The sequence below is a fragment of the Calidris pugnax genome, unplaced genomic scaffold (genome assembly GCF_001431845.1).
Source record: "Calidris pugnax isolate Ruff unplaced genomic scaffold, ASM143184v1 scaffold209, whole genome shotgun sequence".
Lineage (NCBI taxonomy): Eukaryota > Metazoa > Chordata > Aves > Charadriiformes > Scolopacidae > Calidris > Calidris pugnax.
Window position 1 is genome coordinate 1,608,816 of NW_015090978.1, and position 16,613 is coordinate 1,625,428.

The following is a 16,613-nucleotide window of genomic DNA, read 5'->3' on the forward strand; positions in this document are numbered from 1 at the left end:
GGAATAACTGAAGATACTGGTATGAAGTTTTAAGGAAAACTGGAGTGGACTCAAAGCTGTAAGATGCCAGGCATCACTGGTTCTGCAACTGATATCTGCAACAATGTTTTATTCTTACAACATTCTTTGGACTGATGTTTATAATCTGGTGATTGAAGCTTCCGGGGAAATCAGAACACTGACAGCTAACTCAACTGGATAGGAGGAGGACAGGTTCTTCTGTGCAAGGTACTCCAAGTAAAAAGAGATTTTTATAGTTACTTCAACTACTTTCAGCTTACACTAGTCTCACATGCTAAAATGTCAGGAAAAGAATGGGACGTCTGTGCAACATTATGGGAGCACAATATTTGCCAAATATTCATGTCTTAGTATTACCAGAAAATGCATTATTTTTGTGAATCTGTCATTCAAACAACTACTCATTTTGTACTAAAACTCAAGCACTTCAAAATTTCTATTTCGATGTCACGATATAGTTGCTATTATGCAGGCATAAAGGAATTATAAAGGAAAAATTCTTCAGGGTTATTAAACAAATAAAAGAGAACTCAGGACCAGTTGAGCAGTGACCAAGTAGGAGAAATACCCATTAAATCATTTCTCCATTTCTCTGTAAATCTGAATCAAATACCACAATTTTCAGATTGTCTATAAAGTACAAGCATAACCAGGTTTTATGAAAAATGAAAACAAAAGTATCTGATCTTACTATGAGAAGAAAAATAAACCTTTTTGTTTTAAAACCCAAGCTACTTTTCTTCAAACTCTTCCTCAGTAAATTTCACCACTGTCCATACATGCAAGAAGAGGAATAAGTACTAGGAAACCGAAAGGCAGGAAGGTTCATTAGGTATATGAAAACTCCCACCTAAAAGGGGAAGGTCTCAACTATCAACTCCTGCTGCTGAAGTGAAATTCAAGTTTAATTCACTTTTGAACAGCAGCAAACCACACCTCAAGTTAAATCTTGCAACAGTTAACACTAATTTTCATCATATGAGTATCACCAGCACTGATGCTCTCCCTGTACAATGCTCTCCTCATAAATGGAAGGAATTTCCATTGTGCAATTATACTTTCAACTAACAACAAAATTCTCTTGTCTCCAATATATAACTCCTGAAAAGTGCCTACCTTCTTGTCTGATGCTCAAATATAATGCTTCTAAAGTTTAGACAGGAAAAAACCCACTACTTAACTAGCATCACAATATCATAACAAAAACCATCACGAGGGAAGTAAGTAGAGGTATGTCATGGAATAAGGGAGTACAAGAAAAGCAAGGAATGATATATAGTCCAATAAAATGATCAAATAAAGGTTACAGTGAATTAAGTTGTAAGGGGAGGGGGTGGCAAAGAAAAATAATGAGCACTTTTTTTCTGTGACAGGGGAAAAAACCAAACCTGTGACAATAAACACGTAATAAGGATTTAACATTCGTATTTCCCAAGGAAGATATCCTCTATCAAAAAAAAAAAAAGAGAGAATAAGAAAACAGGGGAAGAACAGAAAAGATACGTATGTAGTTTTACATTTCCAAAATCCTTGGGACCTTTGCATACGTGCTTACAAACTCTTCTCCTTATTTTAAATGCTAATAGAAGCAGGTTTCAGGCGACTACTACTAACAGACTATGAAGTCTAGCATTAGGCTTTTCATGTGCCCTATGCTGCCCCTAGCACAAGGCCACCTAGCATGCATGTAAAATATAAATATCCCAACAGGCCCAGTGAGTACAACCTGTGTATAGACCTAGGGTACTCCAGTGACTGGCAAAAGCCATTCTGATAAGCATGGATAAATCCAGATTTGCATGACAGATTTTTCTGACTTACTCAAACAGGATGAACATTCAACCTGTGTCAAAGACTACTAAAACCACCAGGATATGAGGTGAGCTTCTGTTTCCTTCAAACAGCACTACCACATAACTCACTTTTCAGTCTTTTTGGAAGGACAGGAAGAATTCTTTCCAGTGGGAATGGAGAATTACCTTGCTGCACCAGTTAAGAGTTCTTTATTCCCAAAGAACAGTTAAAAAAAAAATAAATTAATTTCATGATGAGAATTTTTCATAAACACAAACACATGGGAAAATAAAATAACAAACAACTAACCAACCCCAAACTAATAATCTGCATTCTTCCTGGAAGTTTCTTCATAACATAAAATACAAACTGGGTAAAAGGACAAGTATGAAAAGTAGAAGGAATAAAGAGCTTAAAATATCCCTGCCAGATGTCTGACAGACACTATTCTTTTGTTTAAAAACTATACCTTCAAGCAATTAGTTCTCCACCAGGCAGCTGCCAAGATACGAGATATACAAGAGTTTTTGTAACTATCCCAGTATTAATTACTAACAACTTAAAGCAGAGCTCAAAGGTTCCTGGAAAATTTTCTTTGTTGTAACAGAACAAGCGCTCTCACATTACCCATGTCCTTCAGGTGCAGTTTGTTTATTGTCTATCTATTTAGAACTTCTCTCTCACACCAAGTGCTGTTTCTGCTGGGGGACTCCCTTCTTCTGAAGCTTGCTACTTTCTTTTTCAGTTTCCAGCTTTTTCATACCAAACACACATTTCCCCTCTTTATGAGCTCTCCTTATTTCTCATCCTATTTCCTCTTGTCTAACATACCTCATTACCCACCTATTATTTTTGACTTCCAATATTTAGAGAATTACTAGCTATCTCTCTCTGCCCTTCCAACATTCTTATTATTTCTGAACTGCTGGACGAGCAATCACCTTAACTGCCCTTTTGCTCTATATCATCTGGAATTCCTATTTTATCATGCAACTAAGTATCAGCTATGCTCTCTTGCTCCTATGATACTCATTTCCTTTGCTGCAGTCCCCCAATGACTTTTGCCTCTGGATCAGATCCCACTTTAATTCCTTTGAAACAGTTGCTATTCAAAATAATTCTTAGCAACCTCTCATCTCTCATGCAACCAGTCTCTATTCACTCATCCCTTTCTATGTTAATATATCTATACATGACCTCAGACTTCTTCTAATGTGCTCTCATAAAGTAGCAAAGAGAAATTATAGAAGCATTCAGGTTGGAAAAGCCCCCTAAGACCATGGAGTATAACCATTAACCTAACACTGCCATGTCCACCACTAAAACATGTCCCTCAGGACTACACCTGCACGTCTTTTAAATACCTCCAGGTATGGTGAATTCAACCACCTCCCTGGCCAGCCTGTTCCAGTCCTTGAGAACTCTTTTCATGAAGAAAGTTTTCCTAATATCCTAGACCTTCCCTGCCTCAATTTGAGGCCATTTCCTCTTGTCCTACCCCAGGCTGAACAACCCCAGCTCTCTCAGTCTGTCTTCTAAGGGGAGGTGCTGCATTCCTCTGATCATCTTCATGGTTCTCCACTGGACCTTTTCCAACAGGTCCATGTCCCTCCTGTGCTGAGGACTCCAGAGCTGGACACAGTACTCCAGGTGGGGTCTCACGAGCGCAGAGGGATAGAATCCCCTCTGTCGACCTGCTGGCCACACTTCTCTTGATGCAGCCCAGGATGTGGTTGGCTTTCTGGGCTGCCAGTGTGCACTGCCAGCTCATGTTGAGCTACTCATCCACCAACACCCCCAAGTCCTTCTCCTCAGGGCTGCTTTCCAGCCATTCTCTGCCCAACCTTTATTTGTGCCTGGGATTACCACACCCCAGGTATAGAACCCTGCACTTGGCTTGGTTGAACTTCATGAGGTTCGCAGGGGCCCACTTCTTAAGCCTGTCCAGGTCCCTCTGGATGGCATCCCTTCCCTCCAGCGTGTCAATCATGCCACCAAGCTTGGTGTCGTCAGCAAACCTGCTGAGAGTGCACTCTATCCCATTGTCCATGTCTACAACAAAGATGTTGAACAGCACTAGTCCCAGTATCAACCCCTGAAGAACACCACTCGTAACTGGCTGCCAACTGGACATTGAGCCGTTGACTGGCTTTGAGTGCGGCCATCCAGCTAGTTCCTTATCCACTGAGCTGTCCATCCATCGAATCCATGACTTTCCAATTTTGAGACCAGGATGTCGTGCGGGACAGTGTCAAATGCTTTGCATAAGTCCAGGTAGATGATGTCAGTTGCTCTGCCCTTGTCCACCAAGTCTGTGGCAGTATTGTGAAAAACCACCAAATTTGTCAGGCACGATTTGCCCTTGGGGAAGCCATGCGGGCTGTCTCCAGTCACCTCCTTTTTTTCTATGTGCCTTAGCAGAGATTCCAGGAGGATCTGCTCCATGATCTTGCCAGGCACAGAGGTGAGACTGACTGGCATATCGTTCCCTGGGTCTTCTTTTTTTCCTTTTTTGAATATTGCGGTTATGTTCCCCTTTTTTCAGTCAGCAGGAACTTCACCAGATTGCCATGATTTCTCAAATATGATGGAAAGCGGTTTAGCAACTTCATCCGCCAGCTCCCTCAGGACCCGTGGATGGATTGCATCAGATCCCATGGGCTTATGCACCTTCAGGTTCCTTAAGAGGTCTCAAACCTGATCTTCTTGTACTGTGGGCAGTTCTTCATTCGCAGAGCTCCTGTTTTTGTCTTCCACAGTGAAGGCAAAAACAGGGACTCTTTGTTAACCTCCAGTCAACTGGGACCTCCCTGGTTAGCCAGCACTGCTGATAAATGATGGCAAATAAATGGTTTGGTGAGCACTTCCAACAGCTCCCTCAGGGGTGGATCCCAAGGGTATAGCTAATTCTGAAAATAATGACAATAGCCTGTTATCACAGTAAAAATTTTGAGATGCCATCCACATGACACATCATAATGGCTACAAATTTAATGGAAAATGTTTCCCTAATCACTTAGGACTATGAGTAAACAATGAATATGGATATCTGAATCCCTATGTCAGTGATACACTGTATATATTGTTTTTATAAAAATCTCATTTCTCTTTGCCTTGCTCCACCACTAGCTTTAAAAATTTGTTTTCTTTAAAAGGAGTGGGCTTTCATATGAACACTTCAAGATCAAAGAAAAAAAATGTTACTTCAAGATTTTTTAGTTTAAAAAGTACTAAGAGTTATACTGTGGTGAATAAGTTTTGGTTTCTATCTATCAATTTTATTTTCCTGGCTAGTTTTCATTTTCTATTGAAATGAGCAAGGTCATAATCTAGGGAAATGAGCTAAGAACTCCTGAACTGCAGAAGAAAAAAATAACAGAAATATAATGAAGGAATAAACACAATTTTATAGCTATTTTAAGGCATGTTTGGAGATTTTTTTATTTTAAACTTATTCTCATTATTACATTTATTTGGACACTGAGTAAGCCAAATCATAAGATGGCACTCTTTTGCTAAAAAAGCTTCCAAATAAAGAGCTAGTCCAGATTCACTGCTTACATTTGTACCTTACCTCAACACACAGTATCTTTTAGGAGAAAGACAAGCTCCAATTCCAACATTTGACTCATGAAAAATGGTGAACAAAACGTCCTTCAGATTTTACTCCTAGCTCTGAGCTGCTGCTCCTACTAGACTACTACTAATTTCTGCCCCTAGTCAGGGTGATGAAATTTGACTGAACTCTTTCACATTGTATCAATTTTAAAGACTTTCCAATCTAATCTCACTTTACCAAGCTGCTATACAACAGTATCTTAAACTGACAGTTGTCTAATTCAACTGCTGAGAGACACTTTGTATCCAATGTTTGCTTGGCCACAGATAAAAAGACTATAAACAAGTCTACAAGTATACCGCAAACTAGCTTCCAAAACACGAGAATGAATCCAACCAGATCTCTAGATAGCACATAGAATCTTAAAATTGTGAATTTAAGAGCATATTTTTAGTGTTCATGGAGAACTCAGTATCAAGCTTACTGGTGATTTAAATTGAAGTTTTCTGAGAGGAATTGCACAAACAATTGCTGGACCCAGTTTTGACCTGTTTACTCAACGCAAACATTACAGAACAGAAAAGCATGAGTCCAAGTTGGGTGACTGCAAAACAGAAAATACATCAGAATAAAAATGAACAGAGTATTTGCATTCTAAAAAAATGATAACTGATTTATGTTCAAGGTAGTTAGTTTGAATATATATATACACACATACACACGGACTTAATTTGATATTAAATGCCATATGAATAAACATGTATCATTGTGACACGTTTGCAACAGAAATAACATAATGGTAATTTTTTTCATATAAAATCAGTATAAGAATTTTAAATCCCTTTCTCTTATATGATTTAAAGGACAATCAAAAAAGTCACTGAATTTAGTAGCTGGCCACTTCTGTGCTGAAAACCTTAACTAAAAAACTTTTCCCTTAATTGCACTTCACTACTGACCTCTACAGCACAAGACAAACTGAAAAGAATTTTATCATTCCCATACCAATTAGTAATTTGCAATGAATTCACAACTGATTCCTAGTCTTCCTCTAAGAACCCTTCCTCCCCCAAGCCCCTGAATTCCATTAGGAAAAAAAAATCCAACACTACCCTTTCCCTTCTATACCCATTTCAGCCTTGCTTCCTTCTTCATTTGGGCACAAGCTTCAGGCCCAGCAATGCAAAGGTTGCAGAAAGATGTCTGCAATGACAGCAGTAAGCAATTAAGCACATTTACTGTAATAGAACCTTGTTTAAAAATTGTATTTTATGCATGCAGACATACCCATAAATTATATGTGATAAAAGACTATACTCTGTACTGCAAGTATCTCACAGTTCCTTTAAAATAAAAGTTACAAAGTTTCCCATGACCGTCTCTGCATGTTTTTTTCATTATTGTACACTACCACACCAAGAAACCACAGATGTTTTGTTTTATGAGAGCATCTTACTAGTCTACGTGGCCTACCACACACACTTTATATAAACCACTTGAGCTAGGGAAAAGTTTTCATTTCTGTCCTGAAGTACAGTAGTTTGATAACGGCTGTATACAATATTGCCAGAAGCAAAAAAAAAAAAAAAAAAAGGATAGTTTGCCATGTTTAATTGCTTCAGTAATCTGCTGAAACAAAATCTGTGTGAATAGCAGATCAGAATTTGCTGTTAATATTAGTATAACTGATGATGTGGCAACTCTAGAAACTTTAGAAACAGCTGCTGGAACGGTTCCTAGGGAACAAAAAAAAGCCACAATTCCTCAGAATTCTATCTCACAGAGTATAAGTTTGGAAATTTCATAAGCTTTCAAAAGACCTTTTCCTTAGGACATTTACATGGTCTGTAAAAGAATGTCAGTAATTTAACACTTGAACTGTTCTAAGCAGAATTCAAGCCCAATCTAGCACAACTTTCTTCTCCTTCAAGAAACTGTTGTGCTTAGAATTATTTATTAGTAACACAAGTAATACAAAAATTTTTACACGCATTTCCATAGAGCTAAAATGACTGCTGCCAAGTATTCCAGAGTTTAAAGAGAAAGTCCTGTTTGCTTTCTAATTCTGCACAGACTTGGAATTTACAGAAAAAAGTAGTGATTTGCAAGAATACTGAGAAATAAACTGATGGAATAGGTTAACTATTTGGTTTCAAACTGTGTATACATTTGTTTTCCTCAGTTCTCATAACTTGTTTATATGCCTTTCCAAGACTTTTGACTGATTTCAGTGACATACAAGAGACTATATGACCAGCTTCAAGAAGCATTTAAGACCCCATGCAAGCCAGGGATACGCAGATCTTGGCAGTGCCAGGATTCAGCTGCAGCTTCAATCCTGACCACAGAGCATCTAAGCGCTAGCCACTTTACCTTAAGAATAATTTTGAAGTGGATAAACCTAAAGCTGACTTAAGTTGCCCAAGAATCAGAGTCTCTCCAATATAGCTTAACCATACTGACAGACAGCTTAGAACAGTACTAAAACTGGCAGCCACCATCTGAGGAACAGTTTAGATGATGAAGTACTCATCAGAACCGAAAATGCTAAGAATCACAGGCTTTCTTCAATGTGAGGGAGTCTAGGACACGTGCTTCTACTTCAACAGAGTGGCTTGGCCAGCATTCCAGATAGGTGCTGGAACAAACAAGGCTCATAAGTCAGAGACAAAACAGCAAAAGGGAACTCATCTGTAGACCAGCAAGAAGAATTTCCTCGGGGGTAAAGAATTCTGAGTTCCAGTATTTCCTTTGAAGGAGCTCATGTATTTTATGTTAATTGTTGGATAAGCAGCCTTTGGAGCACAGCCGAGGACGTGTCCTACAGAAATGCTCCCACTGGTGAAATACATGACCAGGCTCCCCTCACCCCATAGAGCCTCCCTTCTTTCCCGGACAGTAGCCCAGCATTAGTATTGCTTCGTATTTGTGATTAGTGCACTCTGCTGGTCATTCAGATCACAGGACACCACTTAGACTGAGACAACCTATACACCAGCTTTCTCAGCTGCTGGAAAGCTTTCTAGCAACTAAGCCATTAAGCAAAAAATACAGCATTTTCCCCATCAGACAGAGGCATGCCTTGAAAGAAGGCATGGTATTTTGAATTATGAGCAGTAAGGCATCTCATAGCTCTGTCCAATACCAGATAATACTGGTCAGATACCTCACCTCATGCCTTACCTCCCCTTTAGGCAGCTATAAAGTCATCATACAGGAATATTAAATTGCCCTAAAGGAACGCCTAGATTCCCACATAGCACATGAAACCAATTGTTGAGGGTAGCTACTTTATTTCAAAGAGAAGCCTGGATCACTGAACTGGGCTGGCTGCCCAGTATTTCAGACTGCTCAAACACCATAGTGTCTACGGCATTCAGTCACTGCTATTTTGAAAGTTTCCATCTAGGACTCTTTTTTATCACTAGTAAAGAACGTCCAGGAATGTCCTTAAAAATATCACAACATACCTTAGGTAACGCTAGCCATTTGGATATAATACACTAAAAAACTGAATGCTCACATCAGCTTCTTCATGGTAGTGAAAAGCAATTTCAAAGGAAACCCAAGAAAGAAGGCCTAAGTGTTCATCTCTAATTATTATGGAAAATACAACTCCTGAAAACTACATGTTGCTTTACTTATTACAGGACTGCAACGTCATATTTTCCAAAAATAAGCAATTAAATATAACAGTGAAACTATAAGAGTCTTCTTTCAAGTTGATTTTTAACTACTCACCAATGAATTTATTACACAGCCTTATCAAGATCAGACAAATATAAGGGCTCCTCTGGCTTCGTGTTCGAACCCTCTAGTGCTCCTGCCCTTGTAGCCTTGACAACTAGTTAATTTCCGTAACATAAACACCTGCTGGACAACATAACTGCTGGCCATATAATCATCCTTATTATTTTAGGTTTTGCTGGTTGAACACCCTCCCCAAATCTTATGCTTGTTTCACAGAAATATCACTGCCTAAAGATAAAACACTTGAGGTGAAGAACATTACAGTTCTTCCATCCCCACAAGCCAACTGACTGGCTCACTATGGTGGAAGGGGGACAGCCTGTCTCCACTCCTCCTCCACACCCAACCCATTCATCCTTGGTCTCATGTTCCTGCTGTTCTCAGTCCCTGAAAGACCCTGCTACCTTGAAGACCCTGGAGAGAGTCCAGCAGAGGGATGATCAAGGGATCATCTCTGCACCTCTCTTATGAGGAAAGGCTGAGAGACCTGGGTCAGTTCAGCCTGTAGACAAGGGCACTCCTCCCCCTGAGAGGGAACCTTACCAATGCTTATAAGTATCTAAAGGATGGGAGTCAAGTTCTTCTTAGTGGTGCCCAGTGTCACAACAAGGGGCAATGGACACAAACTGAAACACATGAAATTCCATCTCAACATGAGGAAAAACATCTTTAAGGGTAACAGAGCACTGGAACAGGCTGCCCAGAGAGGTTGTGGAGCCTCCTTCTCTGGAGACATTCGTTCCTGTTCAGCCTGGGCTATGTGAACCTGCTTTGGCAGAAGGGTTGGACCAGATGATCTTTGAAGGTCTCTTCCAACTCCTACAATTCTGCGATTCTGTGAAATCAATAGCAGAAAACTACCCTAGCAAAAAATGCATTCTGCATACAGAAGAGGGAGGCAGGACCATGTGGCTGGAATGGGTGAGGAGCAAGGAGAGAGAGAGAACCCCCAGCCTTAGAAGCAGTGAATCCAGCTGCCCGCGAAACCACACTCAGATAATCACACTCCTTTGGGGTCATGTTGCATGTGTCTGAAACACCACACACTGAACGGCAAAACAATTCTTCACAAAAAACCTTACATGAAAGGCCTTTCAATGTCAAAAGCTGCTGCAGTTTCTATAGTCTCAAATGGGGGGGGAAGGGAAAGATGAAGTCATTAATAAACAAAATCTTGAATTACATCTCTAAACTGTCATCTAAAGTCAATGAAAACACAGAGAGGCTTATCACGTCTGAGTGATGTGGCAGTCATAATGCTGAAGACTGCTGAAAATAAGAAAGATCTTAAGTAAATGCAAATAAATACCATGGAGAAGTCTTAAACTCACTTTGTATGGAATTTTTCTCCGCAAAAATGGTGATCATTCAATAACAAAAAACCCTTTAAAGTAATTTCATTTCAGATCAATTTAAAATTTACAAATATACAAGCATGATGGACCTACTTTATCAGTAACAAAAACATATCATGCACTAAGAACTAATATGGGTACGTAATCAGGTTTTTTTACATTTAATGCCCTTAATAAAAATCATGAAGCAGTTCCTGGCTTTACATTCAGCAGGAATGCATGACCCTCTCAAATTCCATCCTCCCTATTCTTTAAGAATTACACCTGTTATCCCAGTCAGACCATGCTTTTTTCACTGACATACCGAAACTTTAGTCACCAAAAGTGATTTACTTTTTAAAGCGTATACCTGGCCTTTCAGCAATTTGTGAGCAAAAGCATGTATAAATGCAATTTCAGTAACTGTTTTTCTGTTTACATTTGTTATCCTAGCTGTGCCTGAGCACTTAGTGCCAAACATGACACCTATCCATGCTACACCAGGCCAACCCAGCCTTTGTAGAAGCATTTCCAAATGCACATTTACTTCTGGCTGCACTGTGATAAAAGATGTAAGTTTCACAAAATTACAGCTGCAACTCAGACTGTAGTTTCAGACTTTCAGAAGCTGTATATCAGTCTGTCTTCACAAGTTAAGGTCATTTCCCATGGCTTTTTGTCTGATTTTTTTTACAATCAGCCACAGTATCCATTTCTGACTTTGCTGTAACTGGTCTAAATTCTTAGCCACATGTCCAGATCGCTTTCTGAATATATCATACATATAAACAGCAGTCCAGATAACTCAGAGGTCAGGATGTCAGTCCTAAATCTAAAGAGTAAATGGGCCCGAGTACTGCCATATTGACTATCACAATACAAAGTGCTGGGAACTAAAACACTACCAAGTGGAATCTACTACCTTGAGCTTCATTACTAAGCTCCCTACATAAAATTTTTTAAAATCTGCACTTTGTTTAGCACACTGAAAATATGTGTGCACACATATTACTCTGAAGATGTACTTTTATCTTGACTCTACCTTTCAGAGAAAAAAAAAAGAACACTTCAATTGTGGATGACAAGCATTATGTACACATCAGTTTTTATTATCTAAAAACCATAGCTTTGTACATAAGGCTGAATCTTTTCTAATTCAGTAAGAGTTTTGTAACATTTTTATACAGAGAAATTACTTCAGATGTATCCAATTATTAAATACAAATTTAAGAGAACAACTAACCTGATACCAAAGTTTCCATACCCAAACAAGTCTGGCAAATTCAATTCTTATGTCCCACAGACAGCAACAACTCTCAATTCTGAGAAGACTTAAAATTTGCTTTATGAAGCCTTACTAATATTCAGCTTCAGCCATTATAGCACTCAGGTAGATATACATTAGAACACTTTTTTTTAAAACAATTCATACAGACACCATTTGCATTAGCTTCATGGGCTTTCTTTGAGGTAGTTGTAAGGGAAATTTAATTCCAAAAAAAAAAAAAAAAAAAAGAAAAAAGGGAGGCAGACAGGTAACTGTATTTGCTGCAATCATATGATATTGTTAGCAGAGTGTGACTCTTAAAACATAATTTAAGAAGCATGAGTTCTGAAAAAAAAAAAAAAAATTTGGGCTGGATCTCATTCAAAGTTTCAGTTTCATACCACTGTATATTGATCATCAACAACAATCATTTTCCACATGAAACATGAGCTATCTCCCTTTAAACTTGTCCTTGTCCATAGCTGTTGATGATTATGTGCTGCCATCTAGCAAATGTTTCCAGAAAAGCTTAACTTTAGGAGCTATTCTGTGACAAGACACCTGAAAATTCTTGCAAAGCTTTTAAAAATACGAAACATATGCAAGACAGAAATATTTTTTTAAAAAGATTCCTCCAGTCTGCATGCTTATAAAATTAAACATAAACACAAGATGAGAATACAATTAGGCTTAATACAGACAAACCCTGCAAATGCATGATCATATGCAGCTGACACATAATAATTGCAAAACTGAACTTTTTAATTCTACAAGTTATGTTTTCCCTTGTGCAAAAGAACACGGTAAGTAGAAAATGGTAAGAAATACTGCATTTTCATCTTCTTTCTCAAAGGCTCCAACCTTCACTGTTTTGCTTTTTTCTGACTGCAGTCTTTACTTTCTCCCCCCACCAACTCTTCCCTGGGCACAGAAATCAAAATGCCATAATCCCATACAAGAATGGTATGTCTGAATTACAAAAACATTTGTTTTTTAACTGTCACACTGAAACTATACCACATTATTAAATTACTTAAAATTACTGAACCTTGCTAACTCTGGGTTCTGCCAAGATCTTGCTTTTTTCTGTTATTACCTAGGTATATATGCAATTAGAGAAAAAGAATGTTTATACACTTTTGACACAATGCCTATTTGTTAACATGGAAATAATGAGTTTCTGAAGCTGCTACACTGATATAAGCAACTTTACATGAAAAAATAAAATAAATAGTAAGTTTAGACATTCTATGAATAATGTGAACAGTTGAACAATTATGACTGATTTCTTTCATTTTTCTGTCTTATTTCACCTCATCACAACTGCAATTCCCTCTTACTTTCATTCAGGATGCTTACCTCCAGTACAGTAACGTCAGATCCCATTCATACAGTTACCTGAACACTATTACATTTTCATTTTTTGTTCCCTATTAGATCAGAACAGTCAGGAGCATATTCCTTCATCAAGGCACTATTCTTTAACCAAATGATAAACTTTTAAAAACCAACTTTTGAGGTCTCTACTCCTTTCCAAAATCTCTGAAATTAGCCAATGAATTCAAAAGCTGTCAGAAAGGACGCATGCAACACAGTCCTTTATTTGTCTCATTCCCTTTGTGGATTAGATTTTCACAATAATAATATCGAATTTTCAAGTTTCTTTAGTGATAAGAAGTTAAATCATCACCCAATTAAATGTCCTTTTATTTCAAAACACACATACACTTTACTTCATTATAATACTGAAACGAAAGGCTTGATTTTTACACTGTACTAACAAAATTTTCTATTTAGAGTGTGATGGATGCTTTTTTTTGTTTTCATCAGGACAGCAATACCAGAACAATCCTGCCATTGAATTACACTGACTGAAGCTACCTATGCAAGTGGTAATTATCCTTCTCTCTTAGAAATAAGCAGACCTGTACCTAGCAGATGCTATGCAAATTCTACCTATGACAATTATGCTTATAGGTATACTGTAGACACTCCAGAACAAAGTTTTTGGACACCTATAACTATTTGTTTTGTTAGATACTAGTATCAAATATATAACAGGAAGTAATGAAATTAAAAGTCAATTAGCATTAAGAAAGGTGATAACTCACGTTACTGAGAAACACTGGTCTTAGACTATTTGTTCTTCCTGAACACAAAATACGAATTGATAAATAAATTCTGGAACCTATGATCCTACATTTTCTTAAGACTCCATCATTTAGCAGGCTGCTATGCTGTGTGATATTCATTAATAGCAGAAGTCTGCCTTTGCCAGAATTAAAACCTGGAATACATAACTATAATACAGCTGAATTTACAAGGCCTTACAAAGAACTACTATAATATCAGCTAAGACAAACAAGTTTATCAGCTATATAGGGGTCACAAAGTTCTTCCAGCAACAACTATTTGATATATCCAAATGGGGGAAGACATTTGTATGATCCCTAGCATTGGCGGACTGTGGAATGCCAAAGGTGAATAGCGTAGAACTACATTGTAATGACAGTAAATCTTTCCCTTACCAAATACACAAGAAAAATCCAATAGTTGTTTAAAACACTAGACTTTCTAGACTCAATCATTACTTTATTCATGCTCAAATTCCACCATTTCACCATTATTACAGAAATATAATTATTTCTTACCAGTAAAATGCATTTTCAAAGAGGCATCTCAGTAATAAATACAGAGGATACCAGGTATTGGATATATTATATCCAACCTGAAATATTTATTTCAGTTTTTATGACTAGTCATCATAGTAATTAATACAGCTCTGATGCTTACGAAAAGGCATTGGTGTAGAAATGGCAAAAATTGTTTAACCTATTACACTAGGTCTCCATTCTACTCTTAGCCAGCCTGACCTTCTGTCCCTCTTGATAAGATGGCATCCAGGATTTCAGTCTCTGTACTTCCCTATGTCTCAGATAGACCTGTTATTAGAGAGAACGTACTTTTTGTCCCAGCTCTGATGAAAGCTCCCACCTCCAGAAAATCTAGAAACTAACTTTCGATTTCCTCTTAGGGTAGTGTTTAAACTGTAAGAAGGAACAGCATCTCCACTGTCCTTACTGAAATTCTTCTGGTTTTTGTACAGAAACTCATTGTATTCTATATTTCTCTGAAGAACTGTTTGGTCATTCCTCAGTCAAATAAAACTTCTTTTTTCATCCCTTGTTATATGAGTATCTCTTTGGTGAAAGACTATGAATCACTACCTGAACTTGATCAATCAATAAAATACTTGCTTCAACAATGAATGAAGTTCTCTCTTATTTCTTTGGTGATTCATGGGCATATTTCAATGTGAAATCACTTATATTTGAACTTCCATTTGTTAATAGCAAGGATCAAAAGCTCGTAAGAAATTACCAAGTAAATATCTATGTTTTATGTAACATAAAACTACATTTTTTCTGACAAACAGGCTACCTCTCATTAAGTTCTTGACTTGCAAATCAACCTCTCTCAGAGTTACTATATACCTCGAACATAAAACTTACTTGAAATAGAAGTATTATCTGAGAATGTATAAGCTGTCATTTTGGTTCTGCTGATAACATATAGTAACTTTAAGCACACTGTGAATCATCTAGGAATCGTGGAAGTGTACAATGCCATCTGCAGAGGTTGATACAACACATGCTCAGCAGAACTGTCAGCTACTCTTAAGTTGTTGCAGCAACCGTTTAAAGAGGCCAGTTGTGTCAGACATTATTGTGCACAATGATTTGCAAATGTGTAGTCAAAACCCATCACAGTTGAAACACACCTAACTAATTCAATTCACACTACAGAGCAGGGAAAAAAAAATAAATGAAAGCAATATGAAACACCAAACTTCTTACAGAACAGGAAAAAGTTAGTTCTAACCCATTAATTTCTCATTCTCAGCCCCTCCACCTCCAAGAAAGTAGAGCAACACCGTATTTTTGTCATCCAGGAGACAGGCAGCTAAGGCTTTGGCAGGTCTGCTAGAATGACCTGTAAAACTTCAGTGTGAACACAAACACGGTAAGAGGCGACGTGACACAGTGAGGACACGACCGACAGCACGCTGAGCCGAAGTACACGTGCGGACCACTGCACAGCGCCCCTCTAAAGGCGGCTGACCTTCGTAAGGCACATCTTTACTTCCTTCACATAGCCCCCTGCCCGGGACCCCGCACGCTGCGCGGCCCTTCCCAGGGGGCCGCCGGCGGCCTTCTCAAGCCACACGGCCGGGGCCGCCCCGGGGCCTTCCCCGCTCCTCCGGGAAGTCAGGCCGGCACCGAGGAAGCTCGGCTCAGGCCCGGCCCGGGCCGCTCGCAGGGTGAGGCCGCCGCTCAGCTCTGCCGCCCCCCTTCCCGGTGCCCCGACCCCGCTCCAACGGGGGCCGCCTCCGCCTGCGCCGCCGGGCCCTCCCCGGCCCAAGCCTCCCCAGCCGCCCCCGCCAGCCTGCTCCCACCGCTACCCCCGAGGAGGCTGGGGCGAGTGGCTCACCTCGTTGTTGAGGTTCAGCACGGGAGCCATGGCGCCGCCTCCTGCCCGCAGAGATCCGCCGTCCCCCGGGACCGGGCCGGGCCGGGCCGGCCGCCGCCTCCCCTACGAGCTCTCCCCACGCTGCCTCAGCGGCACCAGGAAGCGAAACTCCGCGCGTGCGCCGTGGCGGGCCCGCGCCAGACTGAAACTCGATGGTGAGAGCCGCTCTAGGCCGGCTCTCGATGGCCTCGGTCCTCCGGCCCCGCCCCGGCCGTCCCGCCATCCCGCTGCCATTAGAAATGGGGATAAAGAGGGTTTTCTGCTGGTTCTCGCAGGTGCGAAGCAGGAGGGGGACCCCGAGAGGCGCGTCAGCGGCGGCTCTTTGGAAAGAGCTCGCCTGGCATGAGGTTAAACCCGA

General features: G+C 39.7%; 1 protein-coding gene across 1 annotated transcript in view; it reads right to left on the reverse strand.

The window, feature by feature from the left end:
* Positions 1-16,352, reverse strand: part of SRFBP1 (serum response factor binding protein 1) — a 76,627-nt gene extending 60,275 nt beyond the window's left edge. Inside the window, exon 1 of the mRNA XM_014953419.1 lies at positions 16,217-16,352. Within this exon, the coding sequence (XP_014808905.1) occupies positions 16,217-16,246 (30 nt within the window). The 5' untranslated portion in view covers positions 16,247-16,352. The remainder of the gene's footprint in view (positions 1-16,216) is intronic.
* Between the last annotated feature and the right edge of the window lie 261 nt (positions 16,353-16,613).